Raw genomic sequence first — 27,237 nt, 5'->3', positions numbered from 1 at the left:
GTAATCAGGACAGTGTGGTATTGACGAAAGGACGTACAAGTGAATCAATGGAACATTATAAAGAAACCAGAATTAGACTCAAATAAATATAGTCAACTGATCTTTGACAAATAAGCAAAGGCAATAAAATGAAGCAAAGATAGTCTTTTCAACAAATGTTGCTGCAACAACTGCATATCTACGTGGAAAAACAACAAAGAATCTAGACAAACCTTATACCCTTTACAAAATTAACTCAAAACTCACAGACCTAAATGAATCACTGACCTAAAAAACCCACAAAACTATAAAACTCCTAAGAGATAGCATAGGAGAAAATCTAGGTGATGATTTTTTTAAAAGCACCACCAAAGACATGACCCGTGAAAAACAATTGATAAGCTGGACTTCATTATCATTAAACATTTCTGCTCTGCAAAAGACACTGTTGAGAATAAAAAGACAAGCCACAGACTGGGAGAAAATATTTGCCAAAGAAATACCAGAGAAAAAACTGTTCTTCAAAATAAACAAAGAACTCTCAAAACTGTTGAACAATAAAAACACAAATGACCCAACTAAAAAGTGGGTCAAAGACTCTGACACCTCATCAAATACGATACACATGGCAAATACACATATGAACAATGCTCAACATCATATGTCATCAAATAAATACAAATTAAATCAACACTGAGATACCACTGCACACCTGTTAGAATGGCCAACAGCCAGAACACTGACACACCAAATGCTGGTGAGGATGTGAAGCAACAGAAACTCTGATTCATTGTTGGTGGGAACGCAAAATGGTACAGCTACTTTGCAGGACAGTTTGGCCGTTTCTTACAAAACTAACCATACTTCTGCCCATACAATTCAGCAATCTTTCTCCTTGGTATTTATCCAAAGGAATTGAAAATTTTAGTACACATAAAAACCTGCACAGAGGAACAGAAAACCAAACACTGCATGTTCTTACTTATAAGTGGGAGCTGAATAATGAGAACACGGGAGCGGAACCACACGGGGACCTGTAGGGAGGTGGGGAGTGGGAAGGGAGAGCATTAGGAAAAACAGCTAATGCATGCTGGGTTTAATACCTAGGTGAAGGGTTGATAGGTACAGCAAACCACCATGGCACATGTTTACCTTTGTAACAAACCTGCACATCCTGCACATGTACCCCAGAACTTAAAATAAAATTAAAAAAAACCCTGCACAGAGATGTTTATTACAGCTTAGTTATAATTGCCAAACCGTGGAGCAACCAAGATGTCTTTCAGTAGGTGAATGAATAAATACATCATGGTACATCCAGCAAAAAAGTAAAATAAAATAAATCAGTGCTAAAGAGACAGAAGCTGTCAAGCCATGAAAAGATATGGAGAAAAGTTAAATGCCTATTACTAAATGAAAGAAGCCAGTCTGAAAAGAATACTGTATGGTTCCAACTATATGATGTTCTGGGAAAGGCAAAAGCATGGAGGCAGAAAAAAGATAGGTGGATGCTAGGGATTGGGCAGGGATTAGGGGAGAGGAAGGCATGAATAGGCAGAGGATAGATGACTTTAGGGCAGTGAAATAACTCTGCATGATACTGTAATAGTGGATACACATCATTGTAAATTTCTCAAACCTATAGAATGAATGTACAACACCAAGTGTGAACTCTAATGTAAACTAGGGACTGTGGGTTATAATGATGTGTCACTGTAGGTTCATCAGTTGTAACCAATGTACCACTCTGGTGGGAGATGTTAACAATATGGGAGGCTATGCATGGGTGGGGCAGAGAGTTATGGGAAATTTTTGTACCTTTCTCTCAATTTTGCTGTGAACCTAAAACTACTCTTAGAAAGAGACTACTTTAAAAAATTAAAGGCATGCCAAAGCCAGCTTATGAAATTGTGGTATACATTTAACAAAGTTATACTTTAAACATTTATAATACATTTTTAAATTCATAAGACAAAGGATTTATTTTAAAAGTCAATACTGGGGGTCCAGTAATGGGACATAAAGTTGAATGAACAGTGCCTTATTTTTTCAATCATATTACTGCATTTCTAACTACGTATAACTTCATTTGGAGATTATAGTCCAAATGAGAATCTTCCTCAATGTGAAGCCTGTTATTAGTTTCCTCTCGCTGCTATAACAAACTACCACAGATTCAGCAGCTTAAAACAACTCAAGTATATTATCTTATAGCTCTGGATATCAGAAATCTGAAAATGGGGTGGCAGGGCTATATTCTTCTGCAGGCTCTAAGAGGAAAACTTGTTTCTTTGCCTCTACCAGCTTCTAGAAGTTGCCTACATTCCCATCCCTGTCTGCACTCTGATAGCTGCTTCCATCCTCATACTTCCTTCTCTAAGGATGCCAGAGATTACATAGGGCCCACCTGGATAATACAGGCTACTCCCCTCCATCTTGAGATCTTTCACTTAATCACATCTGCAATGTCTCTTTAGCAGTGTAAGGTAACTTATTCATATGTTCTGGAGATAGGAACATGGGCATCTTTGGAGAGTCATTATTTTGCCTACCTGGAAGCTCAAAACAGAAACGACTCCAAGAACTTCCAACTCTGCATGCTCTGCTTCATGATTCAGTTGGGGTTTATGTTTCCTAAACTCTTCAAGTGATATCTTAGAATGGTTATTACCAATGGATCCCAGAGGATTTCACTTTTCAGGATATGTACTTTCACATGCCTGATGCAGAGAGGATATTCTCATAATGTGGCTGCTATAACTTGGTATTAAGTAACAAGGAAGCTACATCTGTTACCCCAAAGTATGCATAACATGGAACTAATTATATTTATATAAAAAGGACACAGAGAAAAATGTTGCTTCATACTGTATATATGAATGAATACTATAATCTGCCCTTTTTTCCCTACAAGTTAGTCTGCTAGACATTGTTAATATATAGTATGTAAGATATAAGGATCTAAGGATTCATGTAAGATCTAAATTGATATATCTGCTCTAAGAACAAAACTAAATAAGATTCTAGTTAAAATTTGTCAATGTTTAATTATATAAAATTATTCTATAGCAATTAGTATAACAAGAGCTTTATTACTCTACTTTTCTTTGCTCAAGGTTAAGTAAAGGAAGAATACCTTTATAACAACTACACCTTTAGATTTAAAAGGGAGGTTTAAAGATCAATATTAATAGAAATACTAACTTGATTTGCCTTCCTGCTCTCATAGACTCATTCATTCATCCACCCAGTTAGTCAACAAACATTTAAATGCTTGATACAGGTGTGGTAGTGGTGCTATGAAGTCAAGTAATGTGCCAAACTTGTTTAATATAGTTGCTGCCTGGGCATTCATTTTTAGGTCTGATATAAGCTGTTTGAAACCCAGTTGTATCACGTCACCTGTGGCTTACTTAAAACTTCCCCTCCCTGTGATACAGAACATTTTTTCCTCATTCCATGACCAAAAACCCAACACATCCTGCAGCTGCTAACCATGATAAAACCCAATGGTCGACACCACAGTCAAGTTCCCCCTTTGCTGTTGTTTTCTTTAGTCAATCCACAACCCCCTCTGGAAAGCCTAAGGGATAAAGCCTTTTGGACCTTAACATAGCCCCACAAGTCCTCTCTCTTGCTCCCTACCTACTGGTTCGGTGTCCTGTTATCTCCAGACTTCCCATCAGGCTTATTCTCTGGTGAATCTGTAAGTAATAAAATGCATCTGTTATTTTACGTGTTTTGTGTGCTGCCTCCTCTGGCATCTGACCTGCACACCAGAACCTAGCTTTCCTCTCTGGGCCAGAGCTCTCCTGAAGAGTGACTGTTCTGGCTTATGGCCACTCTTAAGAGAGAGACCTCGAGATCAAGTTAGAAAGGAACAATAGCAATAAAAATTACAAGGAAGTATATTATGGCAACCACTTTTCAGTTAAGAGTTATTAGTCTAACAAACCTCAACTAGCACAGGACCTAAATGCTAATTATAATAAAAGTAACAAAAGTGATAGAATGCCTTCAATAAGACTAAACAAAAAGAAAAAGCAAATAACATCATTTTGTATGCTCTCAACTGAGAAAATGGGTAAAAATAAAAATTGTAATAAATACTATAACTTGATAACATTTCCAGTGTTTAAAAAGACTATTTCTTAGGAATCATAAACCACTGGATTAAGACTGAATTACTGATGATTATACACTTTAATGATCATTAATCTATTTAATCAGCAATTCATTCAATAAATATTAAGCTTCTGTTACATTCCAGGAGCTGGGAACACACACACAACCCAAGCCAAAAGAAAAATGTTGCTGCTTTCATGGAGTTTACATTCCAGGGACTAATACAATAGTACTCTCCTCCAAATTCTTCACTATACTTTCATGGTAAACCTCACCAGCAACAAGAGTACTAAATAAGGTAAGATATGCTTTAGGCCTGGAATTCTTCAACTTTGGCCTACTTCTATAGGAGGGCCTTAAGGGTGCTCTGCCATTAGTTGTGCAATCTTACATAAATTAACCATTTAACTTCTTTTCCCCTTTGTAAAAAGGGAAATGACAAAAGTTGAGTTCTCCTGGGGACTAAATGACATAAGGTGTATCAATTGTTCAGCAATTAGTATCGCTTTGGCCCTATGGTTCCAAAACGTGCCTGCTCATCAGAATCACCCGAGGATCTTTAAAAACATTCCAAAGCCCGGTGCACACTAGACCAATTAAATCCCAATCTCTGAGAGTGTCAGGACACGGTCCCCAGGTGGTTCCAACTTGCAGACAAGTTTGAGAGCCACCACAGTTTGAATTATTGATGTGCCACAATAACAGTTGCTAATCCATCTGTCTTTACCCCAGGTGGAACCAGGAAGCCTCCGCAGCTTAATGAAATTCAGATAATCGAGGTGCATACGCACCCTACGTCCCATCCCGTGATTTGAATTCCAATCTCTTCCAACATTTTAAAGCAGGGAGGAATGGGACAGAGGCCTGACCTCTCCTGCATACTCATGGCCCTTAAGTATCTGCGATCTTTAGATATGTAGGGCATGCTGACACTTCCACTTGAGGCGACAGCTGGGCCTGCCCGGGGGAAGCGCAGAGCGGAAAAGTCAGCCCTCCCGGAGGCCGCAGCCGCGCAGCGAGGGCAGATCGGTAGCCTCAGCCGCTGCCGCGGCTGTCGGGATCGTCCCCTGCGGGGCAGCAACAGCGAGGCTCCGGCGGCTCAGGGGGGCGCCTTCTGCTTGCGCGCTCCGCGTCCCTCTCCGTGGTCTGCCCTTCACCCCGCGACCCCGGCCGAGGGTGGGAGCAGCGCAGGGTCGCATCGGCCCGGCGCTAGCGTGGTTTGCCGCTCCGCCAGCAGCCATGGAGCCCGGGCCGCCTGGCAGTTTCGGGCCCGCGGAGCCGGGTCCTTGCTTGAGTGGTCAGCGCGGCGCAGACCACGCGGCTTCCGCCTCCCTGCAGAGCGCGGCCCGGACCGAGCCCGGGGGCCACTCGCTCGCCGTGGCAGCCGTGTTGCCTGCCGGGGGGTGCGGGGAGAGGATGGGTGTCCCCACCCCGAAGCAATTCTGCCCCATCCTGGAGAGACCGCTCATCAGCTACACCCTACAGGCCCTGGAAAGGTAATACGTAGCCGGGCTCGCCCCGCGGTTCCTTGGGGTCCCGGCCTCCCGCTCCCCGCCCTGCTGCTGCTCTAACGCTGGCACTTTCACCTCGGGAACTGCCGGGCCGGGCTCAGTTATTCAGGCTAGAGCTCTGTTCCCTCCCGCATTCCAGAGATGGGAAGCTCTGGAGACAGATGGGCACGAAAGCTGCAGCGGCCCCACAGAACCCTTTACGTTCTCAAGCAGATGAGGTGGTGGGGAAGGCCCGGTGTGTGGCGCCGGATTAGAGAGTGCATGGCTTGGGACTAGGCAATTTGGAGTTCTAGCTGTGGGGCCTAAGGAGAAGCTCTGCGGAAAGTCTCGCGGTCCTGGGGCTCTGCCTCCGCGCATGCGTAGATTGAGTTGTACGTGTACACCTGTTTCCAGGGTGTGTGTGGGTTTTTTTCATTCATTTACCAAGCACCCTCTGTGAGACAGACTGCTCTAATTACTGGGTGCTGCAGGAGGGGAGAGGAGCAGAATTTAATAACCTTTCAATAAGGGCTTTAATCCTGAATATGAGGTCATACCCCCTTTATCTTAGAAAAGGCACTGAAGTTAACTAGCTGAGGAAATGAAGGAGACAGAGGGAATGGGACAGGGAGGATTAGGGGAACAGTAGTGAGGAGCTGAGGAAGTGAAATGGAGGGGTATAATATTAACTTCCTTTGTTTTTAGCCCTGAGTAATGAGGTGGAGCTTGGGGCGGGGGAGCAGGGGTGGGAAGCAGCGGCATTACAAATATCCACATAGTTTTGAACTTTTCTGAAGCCAGTAGGGAGCTATGGTAGTTTGTGAAGCCTTGAACTGATGCGAACCGTTTGCATTTCAAGATAGATGTCATCCTTTAGCATACACAGCCTTTGCAGGAGGTTTTGAAAACCGAGCTAGTGAGATTCTAGTCCAAGGGAAGTGGCACGTTCTCCAGTAAGGAGCCCCACGCAAACCTTCACATATGCTTCAAAAGCCAAAAGGTTCAAGTTGTTTTGTAACCACCCCACGGGTTCGCCTTGCCCCTGCCTAGACAGACCCGATTTATCAAGACAGGGGAATTGCAGTGAGAAAGAGTAATTCACGCAGAGTTGGCTGTGCGGGAGATTGGAGTTTTATTATTACTCAAATCAGTCTCAAATTATTACTCAAAAAATTATTACTCAAAATTATTATCAAATCGAGCATTTCGGGATCGAAGTTTTTAAAGATAATTTGGCGGTTAGAGACTCGGGAAGTGGGGAGTGCTAATTGGTCAGCTTGGAGATGGAAGCATAGGGGGTCCAAGTGAGGTTTTCTTGGTGTCTTCTGTTCCTGGGTGGGATGGCAGAACTGGTTGAGACACATTACTGGTCTGGGTGGTGTCAGCTGATTCATGGAGAGAGAAGGGTCTGTAAAATATCTCAAGCACTGACCTTAGGTTTTACAATACTGATGTTATCCCCAGGAGCAATTTGGAGAGGTTCAGACTCTTGCAGCCAGAGGCTGCTTAACCCCTAAACTGTAATTTCTAATCTTGTAACTAATTTGTTAGTCCAATGAAGGCAGACTAGTCCCCAGGCAAGAAGGGGGTCTTTTCGGGAAAGGGCTATTATCAATTTTGTTTGAGTCAAACCATAAACTAAATTCCTTCCCAAGGTTAGTTCGGCCTACACCAAGGTATGAACAAGGGCAGCTTAATGGTTAGAAGCAAGATGGAGTCAGTTAGGACTGATCTTTCACTGTCCTAGTTTCTTCAGTTATAATTTCAGAAAGGCGGTTTCAGGTTCTCATATGACTATTTTACTTTCTGAATATTGGAGTTTGAAAAATGGAAGTGTAAAGAGCCATAATCACCGATTTATGTAATCTTCCCAAAGATTACATCTGAAACTCAAATTTTGAAATGATTCCAGTTGCAATATTCCATTTCTCTGGGTAATAGGGGGAGGGGTCCCTGAAACCATTTCATGAACCACTTACCTATAATATTCCAGTGCCATGAACATGGTGACAACATAGCTCATATATGCAGGCATTTCTATGGGACACAATGGTTCTTGGCCAGCAGGATCTTTATCTGCTTGGTAATTAGCTATAGGGGATTATAGTCACTTTTACACTAAACTTTTCTCCTATGGAGAAAACTTTTGCATTAACTTGAATTTTTTGTCATCTTCTGAGGCAGCCTAAGATAGGTGGACACTTAAAATCTCACTGATATGGTTTGGCTGTGTCCCCACCCAAAAATCTCATCTTGAATTTTAATCCCTGTAATCCTGCGTGTTAAGGAAGAGATCAGGTGGAGGTAATTGAATCACGGGGCAGAGATCAGGTGGAGGTAATTGAATCACGGGGCAGAGATCAGGTGGAGGTAATTGAATCATGAGGCAGAGATCAGGTGGAGGTAATTGAATCATGGGACTGGTTTCCCCCATTGAGTTCTCATGAGATCTGGTAGTTCCTCCTGTGTTCATTCTCCTTCCTGCCGCCTTGTGAATAAGACACCTTCTTTTTCCCTTCACCTTCTACCATGCTTGTAAGTTTCCTGAGGCCTCCCCAGCCATGCTGAACTGTGAGTCAATTAAACCTCTTTCCTTTATAAATAACTCAATCTTGGGCAGTTCTTTGTAGCAGTGTGAAAACAGACTAATACTCACTTTTAAGGGAAAAGAAAGTTTGGAAAGGCCTTGTTTATGGAAAATAAAACGCTTGTCTTCCATTTTTACTTAATTGATAACAGCAGTCACAAAATCCTAATAGCAATAGTAACTCATCAAAATTTTCATTTTGAAATATTTCATGGCTCATTTTTATCACTATTATGTCTGAAGAACTTATGGAACATGATTATATTTTGGGTATATCCTAGGAAGTCCTTGGAAAGGTTGCTTTATAGCAGTGTGTGGGTGCTGCTTGGCCATTTGCCAAGTGAAAGCCCCTATCTCCTTCTGTAAAAGATCAGCCCTACATAAGAAAACATTGATAGTTTTCTTAGGGTATGGTGCCAAAAGTCTTCAGTCACTTCATTAAAAAAGATAATTTATACAAATTCAAATAAGGAAAAGGACATGGAAGTATAAAATGCCTTATAAGACTACTTTTTTGCTCTGTTGAGAAATTATGCATGCTTTTTACTTATTAAAGAGAAACTACAGTTCTCATTGTCCCAAATAAGAAAAATAATGGGTGTCACTACTGTCAGTCATCTAGGTTATTCTGAGAGAATGTCATTTCTTGTTTTTCAAGAGCTGTATGTGATGCCCCAAATTTGTTTTTTTTAGTAACTTCTATTTTAGATTCAGAGGGTGTGTGTGTATATTTATTACCTGGATATATTGTGTGATGCTGAAGTTTAGGGTGTGGCTGATCCCGTCACTCACGTAATGAGTGTAGTACTGAATAGTTTTTCACCTTTGCCCCCTCCCTCCTCCCTCGAATAACCCCCAGTGTTTGTTGTTGACATCTTTTTTTTTTTTCCATACTTTAAGTTCTAGAGTATATGTGCACAACGTGCAGGTTTGTTACATATGTATACATGTGCCATGTTGGTGTGCTGCACCCATCAACTCGTCAGCACCCATCAACTCGTCATTTACATCAGGTATAACTCCCAATGCCATCCCTCCCCCCTTCCCCCTCCCCACCATAGGCCCTGGTGTGTGATGTTGACATCTTTATGTCCATGAGTACCCATTGTTTAGCTCCATCTTGTGAGAACTTGTGGTATTTGGTTTTCTGTTCCTCTGTTAATTTGCTTAGAATAATGACCCCCAGCTGCAATCATGTTGCTGCAAAGAACTTGATTTTGTTCTTTTTATGGCTACATAGTATTCCATAGTGTATACATACCATATTGTCTTTATCCGATCCACCATTGATGGGCACCTAGGTTGATTCCCTGTGTTTGCTATTGCGAATAGCACTGTGATGACCATGGTGCATGCATCTTTTTGGTAGAAGTATTTGTTCTCTTTTGGATATATACCCACTAATGAGATTGCTGGGTTGAATGGTAGTTCTGTCCTCAGTTCTTTGTGAAATCTCCAAACTTCTTTCCATAGTGGCTGAACTAATTGACTTTCCCAGTCACACTGTATACATGTTCCCCTTTTCTCTGCATCCTTGCCAGTATCTGTTTTTTTGACTTTTTCTTTTCTTTTTTTTTTTTTTTTTTTGAGACGGAGTCTCGCTCTGTCGCCTAGGCTGGAGTGCAGTGGCCGGATCTCCGCTCACTGCAAGCTCCACCTCCCGGGTTCACGCCATTCTCCTGCCTCAGCCTCCTGAGTAGCTGGGACTAAAGGCGCCTGCCACGTCGCCCGGCTGGTTTTTTGTATTTTTTAGTAGAGACGGGGTTTCACCATGTTAGCCAGGATGGTCTCCATCTCCTGACCTCGTGATCCGCCCGCCTTGGCCTTCCAAAGTGCTGGGATTACAGGCTTGAGCCACCACGCCCGGCCTTGACTTTTTCTTAATAGTCATCCTGACTGGTGTGAGATGGTATCTCATTGTGGTTTTGATTTGCATTTCTGACTAGTGATGTGGAACAATTTTTTGTTTGTTGGATACTTGTATGTTGTCTTTTGAGAAGTGTTCGTTTCATTTGTGCATTTTTAATGTGGGTATTTGTTTTTTGCTGGTTCAACTGTTTAAAGTTCCTTATAGATTCTGGATATTAGTTTTTGCACTCTCAAGCAAAGGCCTGTTGACTCGGATAGTTTCTTTTGCTGTGCAGAAGCTCTTTTGCTTTTTGGAGATAGGGTCTCACTGTGCTACCCAGGCTGGAGTGCAGTGGCAGGATTTCAGCTCACTGCAGCCTCAACCTCCTGGGCTCAAGCAGTCCTCCCACTTCAGGCCCTCAAGTAACTGGGCCTACAGTCATGTGCCACCATGCCCAGATAATTTTTTTTGTATGTTTTGTAGAAATGGGGTTTTGCATGTTGGCCAGGCTGGTCTTGAGCTCCTGAGCTCAGGTGACCCACCTGCTTCGGCCTCCCAGAGTGCTGGGATTACAAGTGTGAGTCACCGCACCTGGCTGCTGTGCAGAAGCTGCTTAGTTTAATTTGCTTTCAGTTGTCAATTTTTGTTTTTGTTGCAGTTGCTTTTGAGGACTTAGAAATTCTTTCCCAAGGCTGATCCCCAGAATGGTGTTTCCAAGGTTTTTTTCTAGGATTCTTATAGTTTGAGGTCTTCCATTTAAATCTTTAATCTATCTCGAGTTAATTTTTGTGTATGGTGAGAGGTATAGGGGTCCAGTTTTATTCCTCTGGATATGGTTAGCCAGCTATCCTACCAACATTTATGGAATAGGGAGGCCTTTTCCCCAAAATTACCTATTTTTGTCAACTTTGTTTCTGAGTTCTCTGTTCTGTTCCATTGGGCTGTGTCTATTGTGAACCAGTACTGTGCTGTTTCGGTTACTGTAGTCTTATAGTATAGTTTGAAATTGATGCCCTGAATTTGACTTCAAAATTCTTTTTATTTGCCCCTCATAAGTAAGGATTTTCTTTGCCCAAACTTTTGCTATCTCACTAATAGAGGGTTGAGAAATTGTGAGTACTTTTTTAATATCTCACCTAAGAAATTCAAACTGCCATTGAAAATAACTTATGGGTTGATTTGTCTTTTGGAATTTTGAACAAAATCTAATTGGGGACTACAAAAGAAAAGGGAGAAACTTCTGAACTTTGGCCCCAAATTCCTAAATTGGGATAGGGAATTGTGAAGAAACATGACCAGTCTTGCCTCTAGTTAAAGACTGCCACTTACACATACGTTTGTTTCCACTACTTCCTTGACCCACCTAAAGGAGCTAAAAATGTATACCTATAGAAGCGAGAATGAATGAGAGGAAGTGCAGCAGATAAGAAGTACTAATAAATTCCGCACGGTGGTAACCTAATCAGATTTAATGAACCCAGGAAAGCTAAAACATAAGCCTTCAGGTAGAACTTCAGTTCAGGTGGAACTTCTCAGGAGGTAAGATGATTAAAGTTACACGACCTTGAAAAAGTATAGGCATCAGAGGCACAGGGTATCTCTGAAGGTGGGGTAGAACACTGAAAAGGGGACACTTGATTGAATCCTTGAAAAGGAAGAGTAAAACTCCCAGATCTTTAACAGATACTGAGGCTTATTCTCTGGCTGAGAATTAGCACAACTAATGACTTGAGTTAGGTGCTCTATGGCAATGGGGGAATTAAGAGAGACTACATTTTGATACAATGAGATCCTTAGTGCCTAAGGTAGATGACTCAAGGAAGTCTTCAACATTTCAGACATGCCATGTATTAAAGTAGTTATTCTTCTAAAATCAAGGAGTTGGAGGAGTCATTGAAAGAAATCTATTTTGTGAATTGACTGGAAATTCAGATTGCTTGTCCATTTTCCTTTTGACAAAATCAGAAAAGTTTTTTAGTTTAGTCAAGTTCTACTTTGTGCCATTGAAACTGCTTGGAAAACTACTTATCAGATTAAATGAGATTAAAAAGTACCTCTGAACCCACCAGTATCTGAGGCATGTTGGCTAAAGGCTCTGAGAAAATAGAGATTTACAGCTAAGTATTTAATATATCAAGATTGTTGTTTGTGGATATATTTGTATATTATGATTAAGCATCATGTACATGTATAGACATATATAAGTATATATGGATGTGTGTATAGGTTAATATACTCCAATCTTAAAGAATGGTAGTCCAGAATTGTGCATATGGATATTACTAGGAAGGATCACATAACAACTCATTTCTACTTTATGCTGGGAACTAGACCCTTTCAGAAGTTGATTAAAAATGTTTCTAGGATTTCAAAAGTTGTTTTGGCTTTTTAACTGAACTGAAATATAATTATTGAGCCCCAGGTTATAAACTAAAGGGAATCTTAGTTTTCACCTTTTACTAACAAGAAACTGAGATTGGGGTACTAATCCCTTAGGTAACTATTGCTTTGTGACCTGAGTTTCTATAAGGATATATTGCTCCAAGAAATCAGATGACAGTGGTGGTGTTGGCAGGGGCATAAACTCTCTGATAATTAAACCGTAACATTCACTCACAATTTATAAATTCATGTATCTAGATTTTACTGTTTAAAAAAATGTATTCCCTGGATCTGTTGTAGGAGGCAAAAATTCCTGCCAGTAATCTAATTTCTGGTTTAAATATATAAGGAAAGCGTCATGGTGTGTGTGTGTGTATGTATATGTGTGTGTGTGTTGGGGTTGGGAGTGGTCAACCTGAAATAGCTGAAAAATAGACTAAGATGACAACTACAACGAAAGGGAGTAAGAAAGGCAAACTTCGGCCATGCTTATTCAGACTTGGTGATGAGTTGGGTAGGGGGTGGGAATTCCTGACAGTGGATTTGAACAAGGTCTGGCAGGGCTTTCATCATAGTTCATGAGGTTTTTGAACTCTTAGATGGAGGACAATGCTTAAGGTAACTTTTTCGTTTAGATGGTTTCATGCTTCCAAAGTTTGTTATGATTCGGCCTCCCCTATAAATCTATAGGAAAATGTGCTGTTCCACTGATTAGAAAGTATTCTAGACCTTATGATAGTTGTGTGTATCATTGTATGTTAATCTATTGGCACTGATTCATGTTTCAGAATCTTTTCAGTTTGGCTAGAGTGAATTAGTCTCCTTGAGTCAGACAACTCCAGGTAAATTTTGGAGAGAAAAATCAGTTTTGTAGCTCTGTATGTGTTTATATTATGGAGACTAAATCTTCAGGTTGAGATTGGGGTTGGAAATCAATGAAAGTCTATGTTTCATTATTGTTTAAGACTCCATAGTGTGTGTTTCAGTATGTTAGCTTAGTTTTTCAAAAAAACTTTTCTTCATTTATTCAATTTGTTTTCTTGTGTACTCTTGCGTATTCTGTCCTAGATTTTGGAAAACCACAGCAAATTCTGTTGAACAAGATATACAAGTAGAGATATAAATGTTAGTCCAGATGAACAATGTTGATCACTTGAATTAGGCTGAGATAACAGGAATGGAGTAGAGAAGACAGGAGAAATATTTAGGAGCTAGTGTTGATAGCTCTTAGTGATTAACTGTATTAGAGGTTCAGAATGAGAAAGGAATGCTTTTAGTTGCGTGGTTAGATGAATTTGACTTAAAATTTTGTCTCAAGGCTTCCTTAATAAAATGGTCAAGTCTGAGTCATGGGACTTGTATTTTGTATAGATCAGATGATTAGAGGTCAGTTTCACATTTCCAAAAGACCCCATGGAACACCTTAAAAATAAGTGATAAGACTAAGGCAGGTAGGCTGAGGCCTGACCACTGGCAGCCTTCATGGGCCATAGTAGGAAGGCTTGACATTGCAAAGGTAATCCAAGAGCCAGCCCCATCATGCCAATTCAATATTTTGCTGCTAAAACGTCAGGGTCGGTATGGAGAAATAGAGATCTATGAATTATGTCCACAGTACAATCCAGAGGCCAAGTTTCCGTGAAGGCTGCCATGGAAATGAGCAGCAGCTGCCACTGTCCCCTTGCAGCCAAACTCTGCAGACTGGATGAGAGGGCTTTCAGAGGTGTTAACAGGGACTGATCTTTCCCATCTGTTTCATAAAGCATTTGTTAAAATGTTCTGTTCCCAACTGATCTGTTAAAACTGTCTGGGCTGAGTATTCCTGTAAGCAATATTTGTTATTCCAAGAGAAAATAACTTTTGAGTTATTATGTTTCTTCCTCAATGTCTGTAGGTGTAATAGAGCTTAAGGCTAAGTTCCTATTTGCCTATGGAATGTGCTATAAAGGAAATATTCAGGAGAACTTCACAGAATTAGGCTGCTGAGGGTTTGGTGTGGACTTGTCCTCAGTTAAGAGGTAAACTATATCTCTTTATTCAGCAAATATTTGATTGGTAGGCACTGTGTGAGGTACTTAAGGTCTTTTTCAGTCCCGTGATTTTACATTATTAAATTTTAATACTGTAAAAGACTTTTAATTCTATAACTAGAGAAGAATGTGAATAAATCCTTAGAAATACAAACAGTACTTATAAAGACTTGCAAGTACTAGGTGTATGCTTGGTTGCTGACCAAAATAGCTTTATAAGCCTGCTATCTCTGAAGAGTGTTCTAAAACAGTGTTTTCCAAACTTTTTTTGTGACCTGTTACAAGAATTACATTTTTGCCTCATGGCTCAGTGACAAACACTTATGTACTTATACACTCACACACATTTGAAAGAAAATTCTTGAAGACAACCTATCTCTGTGCTATGCATTTTAATTTTTCTGTTCTATTTCCATTTCGTTTACCCAACAATGTTGGTCTAAAACTTACTATAAACTGATTTTATGACACTCTAATGGGACCCGAAATTGGCAGTTTGAGAAATATTGGTTTAAAATGCCATTTTCTGTTTGGAGTCTCATACAATTGTTTGAAATAGTGTAAGGCCATAAGTGTCTGTTTGTAATTATTTGCATCTACTTTGGCTGTTTTCTCTTTGATGAAATGGAGAATTTGAGTTATTTTAAGGCAATCTAGTAAAATTGGGAGTTAATTCATTGAGTAGATATTTGAATGACTACTTTATGTCAAGTATTATCCTATCTTCCTCTTAATTCTTCATCATATTTTAACATTTTAAGTCAATACAAATTTTCTTTAAAAAGCAGCAACCTGATTTCTTTAAAAGTTTAACCATTTTTTTTTCTGGTAGAATATACTATGAAAAGTAACAGGCCAATAGTTTAGAGGACAAGTTGTAATCTTTCCTTTAAAAATACTACTGATTTAGTTGAACACCTGCTTATAACTCCTATATTAAAAAGGGAACATGTCACACTAATAAACAGCTGAAGTATATATGAAATGCTTTTAGTAGCTTTCTGTAAGTCTAAGAGCAGTTTTTATGCCTAATTATTCAAGCATTCTCCTCTTTATTTACTTACTGACACGTGGTTGAGAAGTTAGGAATTCTGTCAGTCTTTGTTCATTACTGATTCACCAGTATCTAGTATAGTGCCTGGCAAATGTTTGATACTTAATTGATGTTTGTTGAATGACTAAATGAACACAAGAAAGAATGCCTACTTCTGCTTGAGTTACAAGAAATTTTAATAAACTTGAGTGCTTTTGATTATAAAAGCAGGAATGTTATGTGTTTCAACCTTAATATAAATGAAGTGCTGTAGACACAATGATCCAAAATGATTTTTTCTCTCCTGGATTTTCCACCTTCCTCTCAGAGACAGTGTTGATGCATTATTTACAGAGGCTAAAGTTATAGGCTCCAAAGTCAGACTGGAGGTCACAGCTTGGTCCCTTAGTTTCTGAGCTGTGTGATTATGGGCAGGTTACTGCCTGTGTCCTCATGTGTAAAGCTGAGATGATGATAATGTGCTTTATAGAGCTGATATGGATATTGAGATATTGCAGGCAAAATAGTCTACACATTGATTGCCTGGTACCTAGAAAACATTCCATATGTTTTAGGTGTTATTTCTACTATGTTACTGAAAGTTGAGTATGTGCTAAGTTCTGGGACATAGTTTTTGCTTTCTATGAGTTGGCAGCCTAGTGAGGAAGATAAAGTTATAAACAGAGTGCAGTCTAGTCCTTAAGACTCTATGTGTATAAGCAGTCTGCAAACTGAGAAGCGGGGATGTTGTATGCAGAATGGCTGTCAGGGAAAGCTTCCTGGAGGGAGCCATCTCTGACCTGAGAACTGATGAGTAAGTAGGACTCAGGCAGGGCCGGCAGGGAGGTGGGGCAGTTAGGGAAGAGAGAGGGATGGGGACAGTGTTGAGAGGCGAGGTAAGCAGTGCATGCAAATACCTGAGGGTGAGAGATTGCCTTCTCTTCAGGGAGCACTGGGTGTGACAGTAAGAGGGCAGGGAAGAGACCAAGTGATGTGCATGAAGTAGGCTGAGGTCAGGTCTTGAAGGGTCTTGCCCAAGAGCCAGCAGGGGATGACCTCAGATTTGTGCTTGAGAAAGATCATCTAGAAGTGGTGAGAATGGATTGTATTGGGATAAGAAGAGTAAGAGGAAACAACTGAGGGGCTAGTGCAGTAAATTATGGTAGAGATGACCATCTGGGTCACAGCTGTGGCAGTGGAGCCAGAATCTTGGGAAATCCCACGTTTAAGAGGGATTGAAGAACTGTTGCTCACCACTTGCTAATAACTTTAATTTGAAACTGTGAGTGCAGTGTAAGTTCTGCAATTGCTAAATTTGCAATGAAAGGCCCAGGAAATGGACTACAAAACAAAGAACAACCCACGTTTAGTTTTATTCCAGAATCACTTCCATTGCTTGTACAGATTACTACAGATTGTCTTTGGAGTTCTGAATTGAATTATTTTTGATTGTGATTAAAATCCTCCCAAGGTGTGTGAAACATGAAAGTAATCTCAGCTCTAGAGGGGCCTTAGGACCTAGAAATCAGAGCAGAGAGTCAAATACCTAGAAACAAAACAATCAACAAAATCACAGTACATAGGGAATGCTGTTTTCATTCTTAGATTTATTGATATATTTGTAGCTAGTCGGGGTAATGAGAGCCTCCTTTGTTTTCATAATCCTTGAGACTATGCTGTGTTGTAAGATGTTATACTGCCCCCGGTAGATGAGACAGACTAGAGTCATTTTCAACAAATAATGTACTGAGCACCCACTAGGAGTTAGGTGTAAGGCAATGGACAAAGCAGACATTGTCTCTATGATGGAGCCTAATTCTAGAAGAGGAAATAAAATGAAATGATGTATTTTGAAAAACGGTAAACATTTCTTACTGCTTCATTTTTTTTAGAATAAGATGGTAGTATAGAAAAAAGTAACGTCTTTGTATATTCTGATCTTTTTGTGTCTTGTAAGAGAGATTGTGTAGAGGTATTGTAAAGATTACAAGAGTTAAAATATAAAAAATGTTTAAGACATAGTGCTTAATTTATATTGCCTATTATTATGTGATATTTGTCTTATTTTGCTACTTTTTCTTCCTGACTCATGTAGATGATTACCTCTAGAATAGATTATCTCTAAAACGCCATATACCAGCTCCACCTGGTACCCAGGTGACCATCATTGCATTGCCCAGATTACAGCAGCCACCTCCTAACTGGTCTCTCTGCATCCTTTCTCTCTTTGCTGAATCCTTTCTCCTCCCTGCAGTCAGAGTAAACTTTATACTCTTGTGATTCCTATTGCTGCTATAAAAATTACCACAAACTGAATGGCTTAAAACCACATTCTCTTAAAATTTTGGAGGTCAGAAGTCTCAATTTAGTTTCACTGTGCTGTGTCAAGGTGTTGGCAAAACTGCATTCCTTCTGGAAGATTTGGGGTAGTATTCATTTCCTTGCCTTTCTCTAAATTCTAGAGGCTGGCCATGGATGGGGCTCACTCCTATAATCCCAGCACTTTGGGAGGTTGAGGTGGGTGGATCACCTGAGGTCAGGAGTTAGAGACCAACCTGGCCAGTATGGTGAAACCTCATCTCTACTGAAAATACAAAACTTAGCCAGGTGTGGTGGCAGGTGCCTGTAATTCCAGTTACTTGGGAGGCTGAGGCAGGAGAATTCCTTGAACCTGGGAGTCAGAGGTTGCAGTGAGCCAAGATTGCGCCACTGCACTCCAGCCTGGGTGACAGAGACTCTGTTTCAAAAAATAAAATTCTAGAAGCCACTCATGCTTTTTGGCTTGGGGCCCTGCAACAGTCTAACATCTGCTTCTGTCATCACATCTTCTCCAGTGACTCTCCTGTGACCTCCTTTCCTTTATAAGGACTCTTGTGATTACATTAGATCCACCTAGATAATTCAGGACCATCTCCCTATTTCAAAATCCTTTATCACCTCTGCAAAGTCCTGTTTGCCATTTAAGGTAACATAGTCACAGGTTTCATGAGTAAGGAAGTGCACATCTTTCTGGGTTCATTATTCTGTTTACCAAAAACTCCTATTAGAACGTGATGAGTGAGTATTGGTTTTTGGCCTGAGTGTACTCACCTGCTTAAGGCTTTTCTATGGCTGTCTATCCTCTTTTTAGGATTAAAGTTTAAAACCCCTAGGTTTCTGCCCACCTCCTGCCTGCGTCTCCAGGCTCTGCATGGGGCCTTTTCCTTGTTCGAGGAACTCCAGCTCCGCTTTCTCTCAGCCCATGAGGACCTTGCTGTGGCCTTTACTTGGACCAGTCTTCTCTCCCTCTCTCCTAGCCCCTTTGCCTGCTTACCTGCCACCCATCCCTGTGTCTCAGTGCAAACTCCCTTTCCTTGTAGATTATGCCCCCAAAGCCTCCTCCAAACTGTTTAGCTACTCAGCCTACTTGCTGTCCTGAATGTGGACTTCTTCATTGTGTTGATCATGGCTTGCAATTGTTGATTGGTGTTCTTGTTTCGTGTCTGTAAGTTCTGAGGGTTTATTTCTATTGTATCCTTGATGAGTTTTTTTTTTTTTTTTTTTTTTTTTTTTTTTTTTTTTGAAGACAGAGTCCTGCTCTGTCGCCCAGGCTAGAGTACAGTGGCACGATCTTGGCTCATTTCAACTTCTGCCTCCTGGGTTCAAGTGATTCTCCTGTCTCAGCCTCTTGAGTAGCTGGGATTACAGTTGTGTGCCACCACACCCGGTAATTTTTTGTTTTTTTGGTAGAGATGGGTTTCATCATGTTGGCCAGGCTGGTCTCAAACTCCTGATCTCAAGTGATCCACCTGCCTCAGCCTCCCAAAGTGCTGGGTTTACAGGCATGAGCCACCGTGCCCAGCTGATGCTGATAATGTATTGGTGCTCAATAAAATTTATTAAAGAAATGGGCTTCAAATGAAAAGGCAATGTCACCTCTAAAGTAGCTCTTGGTTTTGTTCATCAGGGTAGTCTTGTTTTAGCTACAGGCGGAATGGGGTTTTGGGTTGTGGAAAGGGTCTGTTCAATAACAAGAGGTAGGAGACATTACTGAGTGAAGCAGCCCAATGTTCACTTTCATTTCTTAGTAAAGGTCATCTTTCCGCAGTAATATTCAGGCCCTTCCATGTCTTTAAAAAGATTCTAAAGACTCAACTGTTTTAGCATGAAAAGTATAGGATCTCATAGGCTAAGAATTAAAAATTAATTCTTTATTCAGAATTGATATCATGGGTCAGAGATCGTTGTCTTGGTCTGGGCTTTTGGGCTGTGGTATGTTGAGTCTACAGTGACACTTGCCTCCATTTGCACTGGTGTTCCAGACAAGTCTACCAGACTCGAATGCAGCAGCAACTCAGTAATGTGGACATTTGCAGTCTAGTATGTCAGTAGGTCCTTCTTTAAGAAAATGTTTTACAGGCTGGGCCCAGTGGCTCACGCCTGTAATCCCAACACTTTGGGAGGCCGAGGTGGGTGGGTCATCTGAGGTCAGGAGTTCAAGGCTAGCCTGGGCAACATTATGAAACCCTGTCTCTACTGAAAAAAAAATACAAACTTTAGCTGGGCGTGGTGGCAGGTGCCTGTAATCCCAGTTACTTGGGAGGCTGGGGCACGAGCATCGTTTGAACCCAGGAGGCGGAGGTTGCAGTGAACTGAGATGGTGCCACTGTACTCCAGCATGGGGCACAGAGTGAGACTGTCTTGAGCATGTTTTAGAAGAGAAACATGGCTTTATGTTTTATATATGACTCAATAGAACAATCATATTTCATGAATTGTAAGCTTTTCCACTTTACTTAAACCTTATTGCTACAATATTAATTATGATGGTCCTATTTAAGGTACATATTTAGCAAGGCTTGTGTTAGCCAAGTTTTCCAGCTTTGTTGGTATTCAAGTGGTTGGCTGCCATCTCGGTGGAATTCTTGAAAGAGACAGTCAACTTTTGGATCTCAAAAGTGCTTTGAATTGTTTCATTGAAGGGAAAAGTATTTGGAAAAATTTAAAAGCATATTCCTACTATAGGCTATTTTTCATACAAACTGATATTCTAATTATTCAAATTTAAAAAATGACATCTGGTAGTACTATATACTATATACATATACTGTGTCATATACGATATTCTACACAATATGAAACACTGTCTAGAGCTATAGTGTTAAACGCTCACTGATTCTTTTTCATCAACCTCTTTACTGGACCTAATAAAAATACATAAAACTGATTTATTCACTTGCAGTTTTTAATCTCCCTATGTAAATATACCAATACTAGTGATTCAATTTTCTGTTACTTTAGTTGTCTAAGAATTGACTTATGAATTATACACATACTTTCCTTTTAGAGTATATTGGATAAAGGACATTGTTGTGGCAGTAACTGGAGAGAACATGGAAGTAATGAAAAGTATTATTCAGAAGTATCAGCATAAACGCATCTCACTGGTTGAAGCTGGAGTGACCCGCCACAGGTCAATTTTCAGTGGACTAAAAGCACTGGCAGAAGATCAGCTCAACTCTAAACTCTCTAAGCCAGAAGTAGTGATTATCCATGATGCTGTGAGACCATTTGTTGAGGAAGATGTCCTCCTTAAAGTTGTCACAGCTGCTAAGGAACACGGGGTAAGTCTTTTTACTTGAGACTAGATAGAAGAGACAAACACTGTAGTGTGGTTCATTTGCTGAATTTTGATTCAATTCTGTTTAAATGTCAAATTATTTAAAATGTACATGATGACCTAAAGATGTTATGGTGATTGGTTGTAGGAACTTTATAGATTGAGACTGTTCTGGAACATATCTTTTGCTATAGTTATCTACCATAATGTGATATGAGGTATTTGGAGAAGAATGTATTAAAGTTATCACAGTTATAGATATGAATGAAACTTTAATGAAAAAAGGCAGTTACATTAAAAATACCTGAGAAATCTCTCAGAAGTATAGGATATGTATAATATGGTCCATTGTACTCAATTTTGTGTTAAAGTTTCAGAAGTGGTTTGTTTTCTAATATATACTATATAAGATTTTCATAGCTCTTAAAGTGAATCATCTTGAGATGACAGTTGTTTCCATTTGTTTCACCAAAATAAACACAGGATAGCAAAAGACCTATTGTAATCTTTGGAGCATGTTTATTTTTTCCCTTCTATTACCAAGTAAAATTACATAAATATGATAATAGATACTAAACTTGTTTGCAGTCTGAATTGGAGACTTAGTGAAATTTATTGCCAAGCCATGGTATTGTATAATAGAAATAGGCTATGAAGTTGGACAGACCTAGGCCCAAATCTGTCTTTTTATTTACTAGTGATGTCGTGTTTTTAACTTTCTGAGTCCATTTTCCCGACCTGTGAAAATATAGAAACTAATACTTGTAAGATTATTTTAGGATTGGAAATTATGTTAACTATTGGAATACCAAGTGCTTTAAAGGGTATTAATACTAAGTGCTTAAAGGGTATTATTTTAAGATGAATTATAACATCTCTGTAATAGTTTCCTTTAAGATTATAGACCAACAGGAGGCAAGCCTTCCTAGCCATCTGGGTGCCCAGAAGTTTTTTTTTCTCCTCTTTAAAACCTATTTAGGAAACACAGTCTATAACTTCAATAACCCATGTGTATTTGAATTGCCATAGGAAATTTTCCCTAACTTCATCTCTTCCTTCTGCAACATGAATTTCACTTTAAATTTAAAACTGTATAAGAATTTCATAGACCAAATGAAATATTTTGACTTGCCTTTAAACAAAAGGATAAATGGTATTTAAGGTAGTGAAACTTGTGGTCCAGGAACCATTAATGACCACAAAACTTTCCCCCTGGCTCTTGTGCCTTCCCCCTTGACTCCTTCCTCTTCTCCAGACAGTTCAGTTATGGTAGAGGCAAGGTAATCAGTTGCAAGGATGGTGAGAAGGCATAGAGAAGCAAAGGATTTTCAACTTAAGAATTTGAGTAAATTTTGCACATTTGGAAAAGTTCTTAGGGATGACAATACAATTTGGTAGACCAACATTCATTCCAATGCATATTATACACTTTTTTTTTTTTGCCTGGGTTACCTTCTGGAAAATTCACTTAAACTCACTATAATAATTGCACACATTTGTGATTTTTTTGTTGTTGTTGTTGAGTAATAAGCAGAAAGTTTTTCTGAGATATTGTCCATAAAGTGATTCTTCTGGTAGTATGTCTTAAAATACAAAAGAAGCCTTTTATCTTGTTCCAATTAATATGCTAAGGATATCATTGTCTTACACGTGATTTAATAGAACATATTAAAATACATAGCAGTTACTTTTTGCAGATTTGAGGGAGTACCTATTAGATTGTTTCTTGGAATATAATTTGTAAGGTTTACTCACATAATGCATCTTAAATGAAACAAATTATATTTCAATGAAATCTGTAATTTTCTGGTTAGATTAAGAAGCTGGTTCAGAACAAAACTTTACAACTTGTTTAAGTAAACCTCAGATATACGGTTTCTTTTAGAAATATTGCCTTGTTTTTGTTGGTGTTAAAACATAAAGGGTAAAATCATGAGTTTTATATACATCCATGTTTAATAATTTTTTCAAGTTTATTAATGAGAGAACCAGACAGATGTTACAACTGGTTTGAAGTTGAATCCAGAAAAACACTTACACAAAGTAAAAAGGTATGTTGAAGTGAATTAAAATAGAAAACTGACTTTTTCATGGGAGAGTCAATTGAAACTCCAGTAGACATAATTTATTTGCATGTTTATAGGTAAGAATTGTTTTGCATTGCTATTGGTTATCTACAACTTTGAAAGTTGTAAAAGAGCCCAAGGCTAGATTCAGCTAATCTGGAAGAGTCTGCTATTAGTCATGTAGTTGTCCATTGCAGACATCCTGTAACCTCTTTGGTTTATTTTAAATTCTTAAAACAATTAGGATCGTGTCCCAGTATTCTCAGTTAACTACAGGCACTATGTCCTGCCAGTTCTCTCACACTGTACTGACTTACAATCATAACAACATAAACGCAGTCACACAATGTTCAGACTGTTTTCCACGCCTCCTTTTAACTCATTGCCTTTTCTTATCTTAGTTTTCTACAGACTCCTTAACTGATTATTTTTCTTCACAGGTATTAATTTTCAGGTTCTACCTAAAGGTCCCTTTCAGACACATTTTCTGAACAAGCTACACTGTGATTATCTTCAGGGAGGGGTGGGTTACGTATGCTAACAATAACTCTGTTTTAACTTATGTTCCATTTTGCTTAATTAAAAAAACTTAAACTGGTAAAGAGAATGCCTCAAGAGACTCAGATGTCCACGATTAAGACTGGCAATTAAGGTTATTGAGCTCAAAAGTGTCACAAGGACCCAGTTTTACTTTTTGCCTATATTACATTGTCAGGCCCTACAGGGAGGCAAGATGGCTTCCATAAGATCGGGAGCAAAATTCCATCAGGGTTATATCTGTTTTACATTAGTGATGATAGTTTTTCTGGGTATAAAATTCTAAGTCTACAATTCTTCCCGCCCCCCTCACTGTTTTGAAATTAGGTTATGTCACTGACTCCTGGCTTTTATGCTGCTTTTGGGAAGTCTAACCAACCTAATTGTATTCCTTTGAAAGTAATTTGCCTTTTCTCTCTGAATGCTTTTGAGATAATTTATTTTTCCTATGTGTTTAGTCTCTCTGATGTATCTATATAGACTTTTTCCCTTGCTTTGGATCTATTGTCCTTTATGAAAGTTGAGTCATATTTTTACTCTAGAAAAATCTGAATAATTATCTAATTTGAATATTGATTCTGTCTCATTTCTGGTCCTGCCAACTCTTTTCCTCTCACCTTATATGTAAACTGTACGTATGATACACTCTTATCCAGTCTTCATGTATCCTAAGTTTTCTTTCATATTGCTGTTTTTGTATACTGCATCCTAGGTAACTTGTTTCCAATTTCTCATTTTTTTTTTTTTTTTAGCTCTGTCTAATATCCTGTTTAAGGACTTTTAAAACCAACATTTTGAAATTATTTGGAGTCCCTTTTTGTCCCTTATAATGTATGATTAATCTCCTTTCTGTTTTTTATCTTCTTTTGCCTTTTAAGCTCTGAACATAATACTTTATACACTATAGCCAATATACTTCTTGGTAGCTTAATTCACTAACTCTTCATTTCTGTTTACTTTTGTTCATAATTTGTTTCCTCCTTTGTTTTATAATTTGGATTGTAAGCCCATGTTTGGCAAGACTTTATCATCAGGAGTTCTGTGAACATGGGATAAGGGTGTGTTTCTGAGGCATGGATTTTTATTCCTCCTGCCAGGGATCCCAAGGGCTTTACTAACTTGGAACAACTTTACATTAATTCTTGGCTTGAAGTTTTATAGATTCTGCGGTAATGTTAAATGAAACTCTAAACTCACATGAAGCCAAGCTTTATTGTTATAACTTCTCAGGGAAAACTGTCCCTGCCCTTTGAGATCCCAAGCTAAGATAATTTTGCTTGCTGTTTTCCTTCACTTGTCTCTCCTCCCTTGCCCCCAACTACCTAAATGAGGGACTTTCCCTTTTATGGGTCTTAGTGTGGAAATTACAGTTCTAACCAAGTAGCATACCCTCAAGGTCTCAGTCCTCATTCTTCTCATCTGTTAAAACTAAAGCCTCTTTTTAACTGAAAGCATCTTTGCCATCTTATTTCTCTGATTTCTAGCTATCAGGTTGTTTTACTCTTAGGTGATTGGTTGAGTCCAGACATGCTCTTAAAAGGCTGTTTGTAAAATTTTCTCCTATACTATCATTTTTTTTTTAATGAAAGAGGTGTTTCAAGATACCCAGTCTATCATATTACCAAAATTAGAGGTCCATAATCTTTTCTAAGTCAGAATGACTTGTATATTTCTGCATAATTAAGTCAGATAAAGAAGTGGCAATGAAGACTTTGTTATAAGGGAAATGTTGGAAAGAGTAAAATAAATTGGAATGTGGAGAAATCAAAGGTAAGTGAGAATAATTTTAAGAAGGACCAACAGGTTAAATATTACATTGACTCTAAGAACACTAACAATAGGATAACTCAAATGAGACTGCATCAGCAAAGCAACCTCCTAAGTATTGCTCCTGGTGGGAGAAGGCATTTTCTAAGTTACTTGTACATCCTTCTTACCTCAGCTTTGTACTCCAGCACCTCTAGTCATTTTATGCTCTTGTTGGTGATCAACTTCTTACATATTTCTCACCTTCCGTACCCCTAATCTATGTTATAAATCATAGCAGTCTGGCTACTTTTTCCTCTAACTGTTCTTTCCAAAATCACCTGTGACTACCTCATTCCCGTGTTAAATGTGCATTTCAGTCTGTGGAATAATAAAGAATTTGCCCTTTATTCCAGGTTCCTGGGAGGAAGACTCTAAATCTTTGGGATTTTTGAAGTAACAGGAGAGTCTGTTGTTTATGAGCTCCTTGGATTATACCTGAGCTTATGCTAATGAGAAGACATGATTTAGGAAGTGGGCTGGTCACTAGAAAGATGAAATGTGATTAGAGGCTTTGAACTAGTTCAGCCTCTGGGGACAGGATGGGGGCTGAAGATTGAGTTCAACCAGGTGGCCAGTGATTGAATTAGTCATGCCTCTAGCATGAAACCTCAAACTCTGGACCCTGGTCCAGGAGAGTACCTGGTTAATGAACACAGGGCTGTGCTGGGAGGGTGGTGTACAGGGCGACAAGGCATAGAAGGTTTAGGATTCCCACAGACCTCACCCTGTGTGTCTTCATTTGGCAGTTGTATCCTTTGTAATTAAAACTGCAATTACAAATGTATAACTTTTATAAATGTCACGCATGTGTCAGGCATGGGTCAGAAATGTGTTGAGCACGTGTCCACATCTTCCATCACACATATCGGACATGTGCCACATCACACGTGTTGGTCACGTGTCACAAATGCTTAATGTGTCACGAGTTGGTTTTCTCACGTGTCAGTCACGTGTCAATCATGTGATAGTGTGATCCTGTTGGTCACATGCCAATCGTGTCAATCACATGTCACAAACGTTTCGGTCCCGTGTCAATCGTGTCTACATGTCAGTCGTGTCAATCACGTCAGTCATGTATTGGTTGTCATACATGTTGGTCACGTGTCAGGCATCGGTCATGTGTCATACGTGTTGATCACGTGACGATCACGAGTTGATCACGTGTCAGTCACCAGTTTGTCACGTGCCAATCTTGTCAATCGGGTCAGTCACGTGACACAAACATGTTGGTTACATGCCAATTGTCAGTTGTCGGTCACGTGTTGGTCAGGTGTCAATCATGCTCCATGTCATATCGATTCACATGTCACACAGGTGTTCATGTGACAGTCACGTGTGTGAATCCCATGTCACGTGTTGGAGATGTATCATGTTCCAGTCATGTCAGTGGCATGTCACAAATGTCAGTCACATCAATCATGTGGCAATCGTGACAATCATGTGGGTCACGTCAGTTATGCTCCAGTCAAGTGTCACACACGTGTTGATCACGTGATCATGTGTGCCACCTGGACATGTGCAATCGTGTCAGTCACATCAGTCACATGTTGGACACATGCTGATAACATCAATCGCATGTCATGTATTTGTTGCATTCCAATTGTGTCATTCGTGGGTCAGTCACATGTCAAACACGTCAGTCATGTGTCAATTGTCAATCACGTCAGCCATGTCACTCATGTCACGTGTTGGTCACAACACTCCCGTTATACAAGTGTTGATCACAGTGATCATGTATGTCAATCATGTCA

General features: G+C 39.6%; 1 protein-coding gene and 1 long non-coding RNA gene across 5 annotated transcripts in view; one reads left to right on the top strand and one right to left on the bottom strand.

Moving 5' to 3' along the window:
• The window catches only part of LOC115898369, a 109,746-nt gene extending 103,894 nt beyond the window's left edge, over nt 1-5,852 (bottom strand). For all 4 annotated transcript variants that reach the window (XR_004058106.1, XR_004058107.1, XR_004058108.1 and 1 more), the window contains exons 1-2: nt 5,691-5,852; nt 3,625-3,683 (exon numbers count right to left, since the gene is read on the bottom strand). This is a non-coding gene — a long non-coding RNA (uncharacterized LOC115898369). The remainder of the gene's footprint in view (nt 1-3,624; nt 3,684-5,690) is intronic.
• CRPPA (CDP-L-ribitol pyrophosphorylase A) overlaps nt 5,221-27,237 on the top strand; it is a 348,299-nt gene continuing 326,282 nt past the window's right edge. Inside the window, exons 1-2 of the mRNA XM_030933230.1 lie at nt 5,221-5,600; nt 20,802-21,078. Coding sequence (XP_030789090.1) covers nt 5,344-5,600; nt 20,802-21,078 — 534 coding nt within the window. The 5' untranslated portion in view covers nt 5,221-5,343. The remainder of the gene's footprint in view (nt 5,601-20,801; nt 21,079-27,237) is intronic.

Source organism: Rhinopithecus roxellana, chromosome 6 (assembly GCF_007565055.1).
Source record: "Rhinopithecus roxellana isolate Shanxi Qingling chromosome 6, ASM756505v1, whole genome shotgun sequence".
NCBI lineage: Eukaryota > Metazoa > Chordata > Mammalia > Primates > Cercopithecidae > Rhinopithecus > Rhinopithecus roxellana.
Note: the sequence above shows the minus strand (reverse complement) of the source record. Positions and strands in the feature narration are given on the sequence as shown.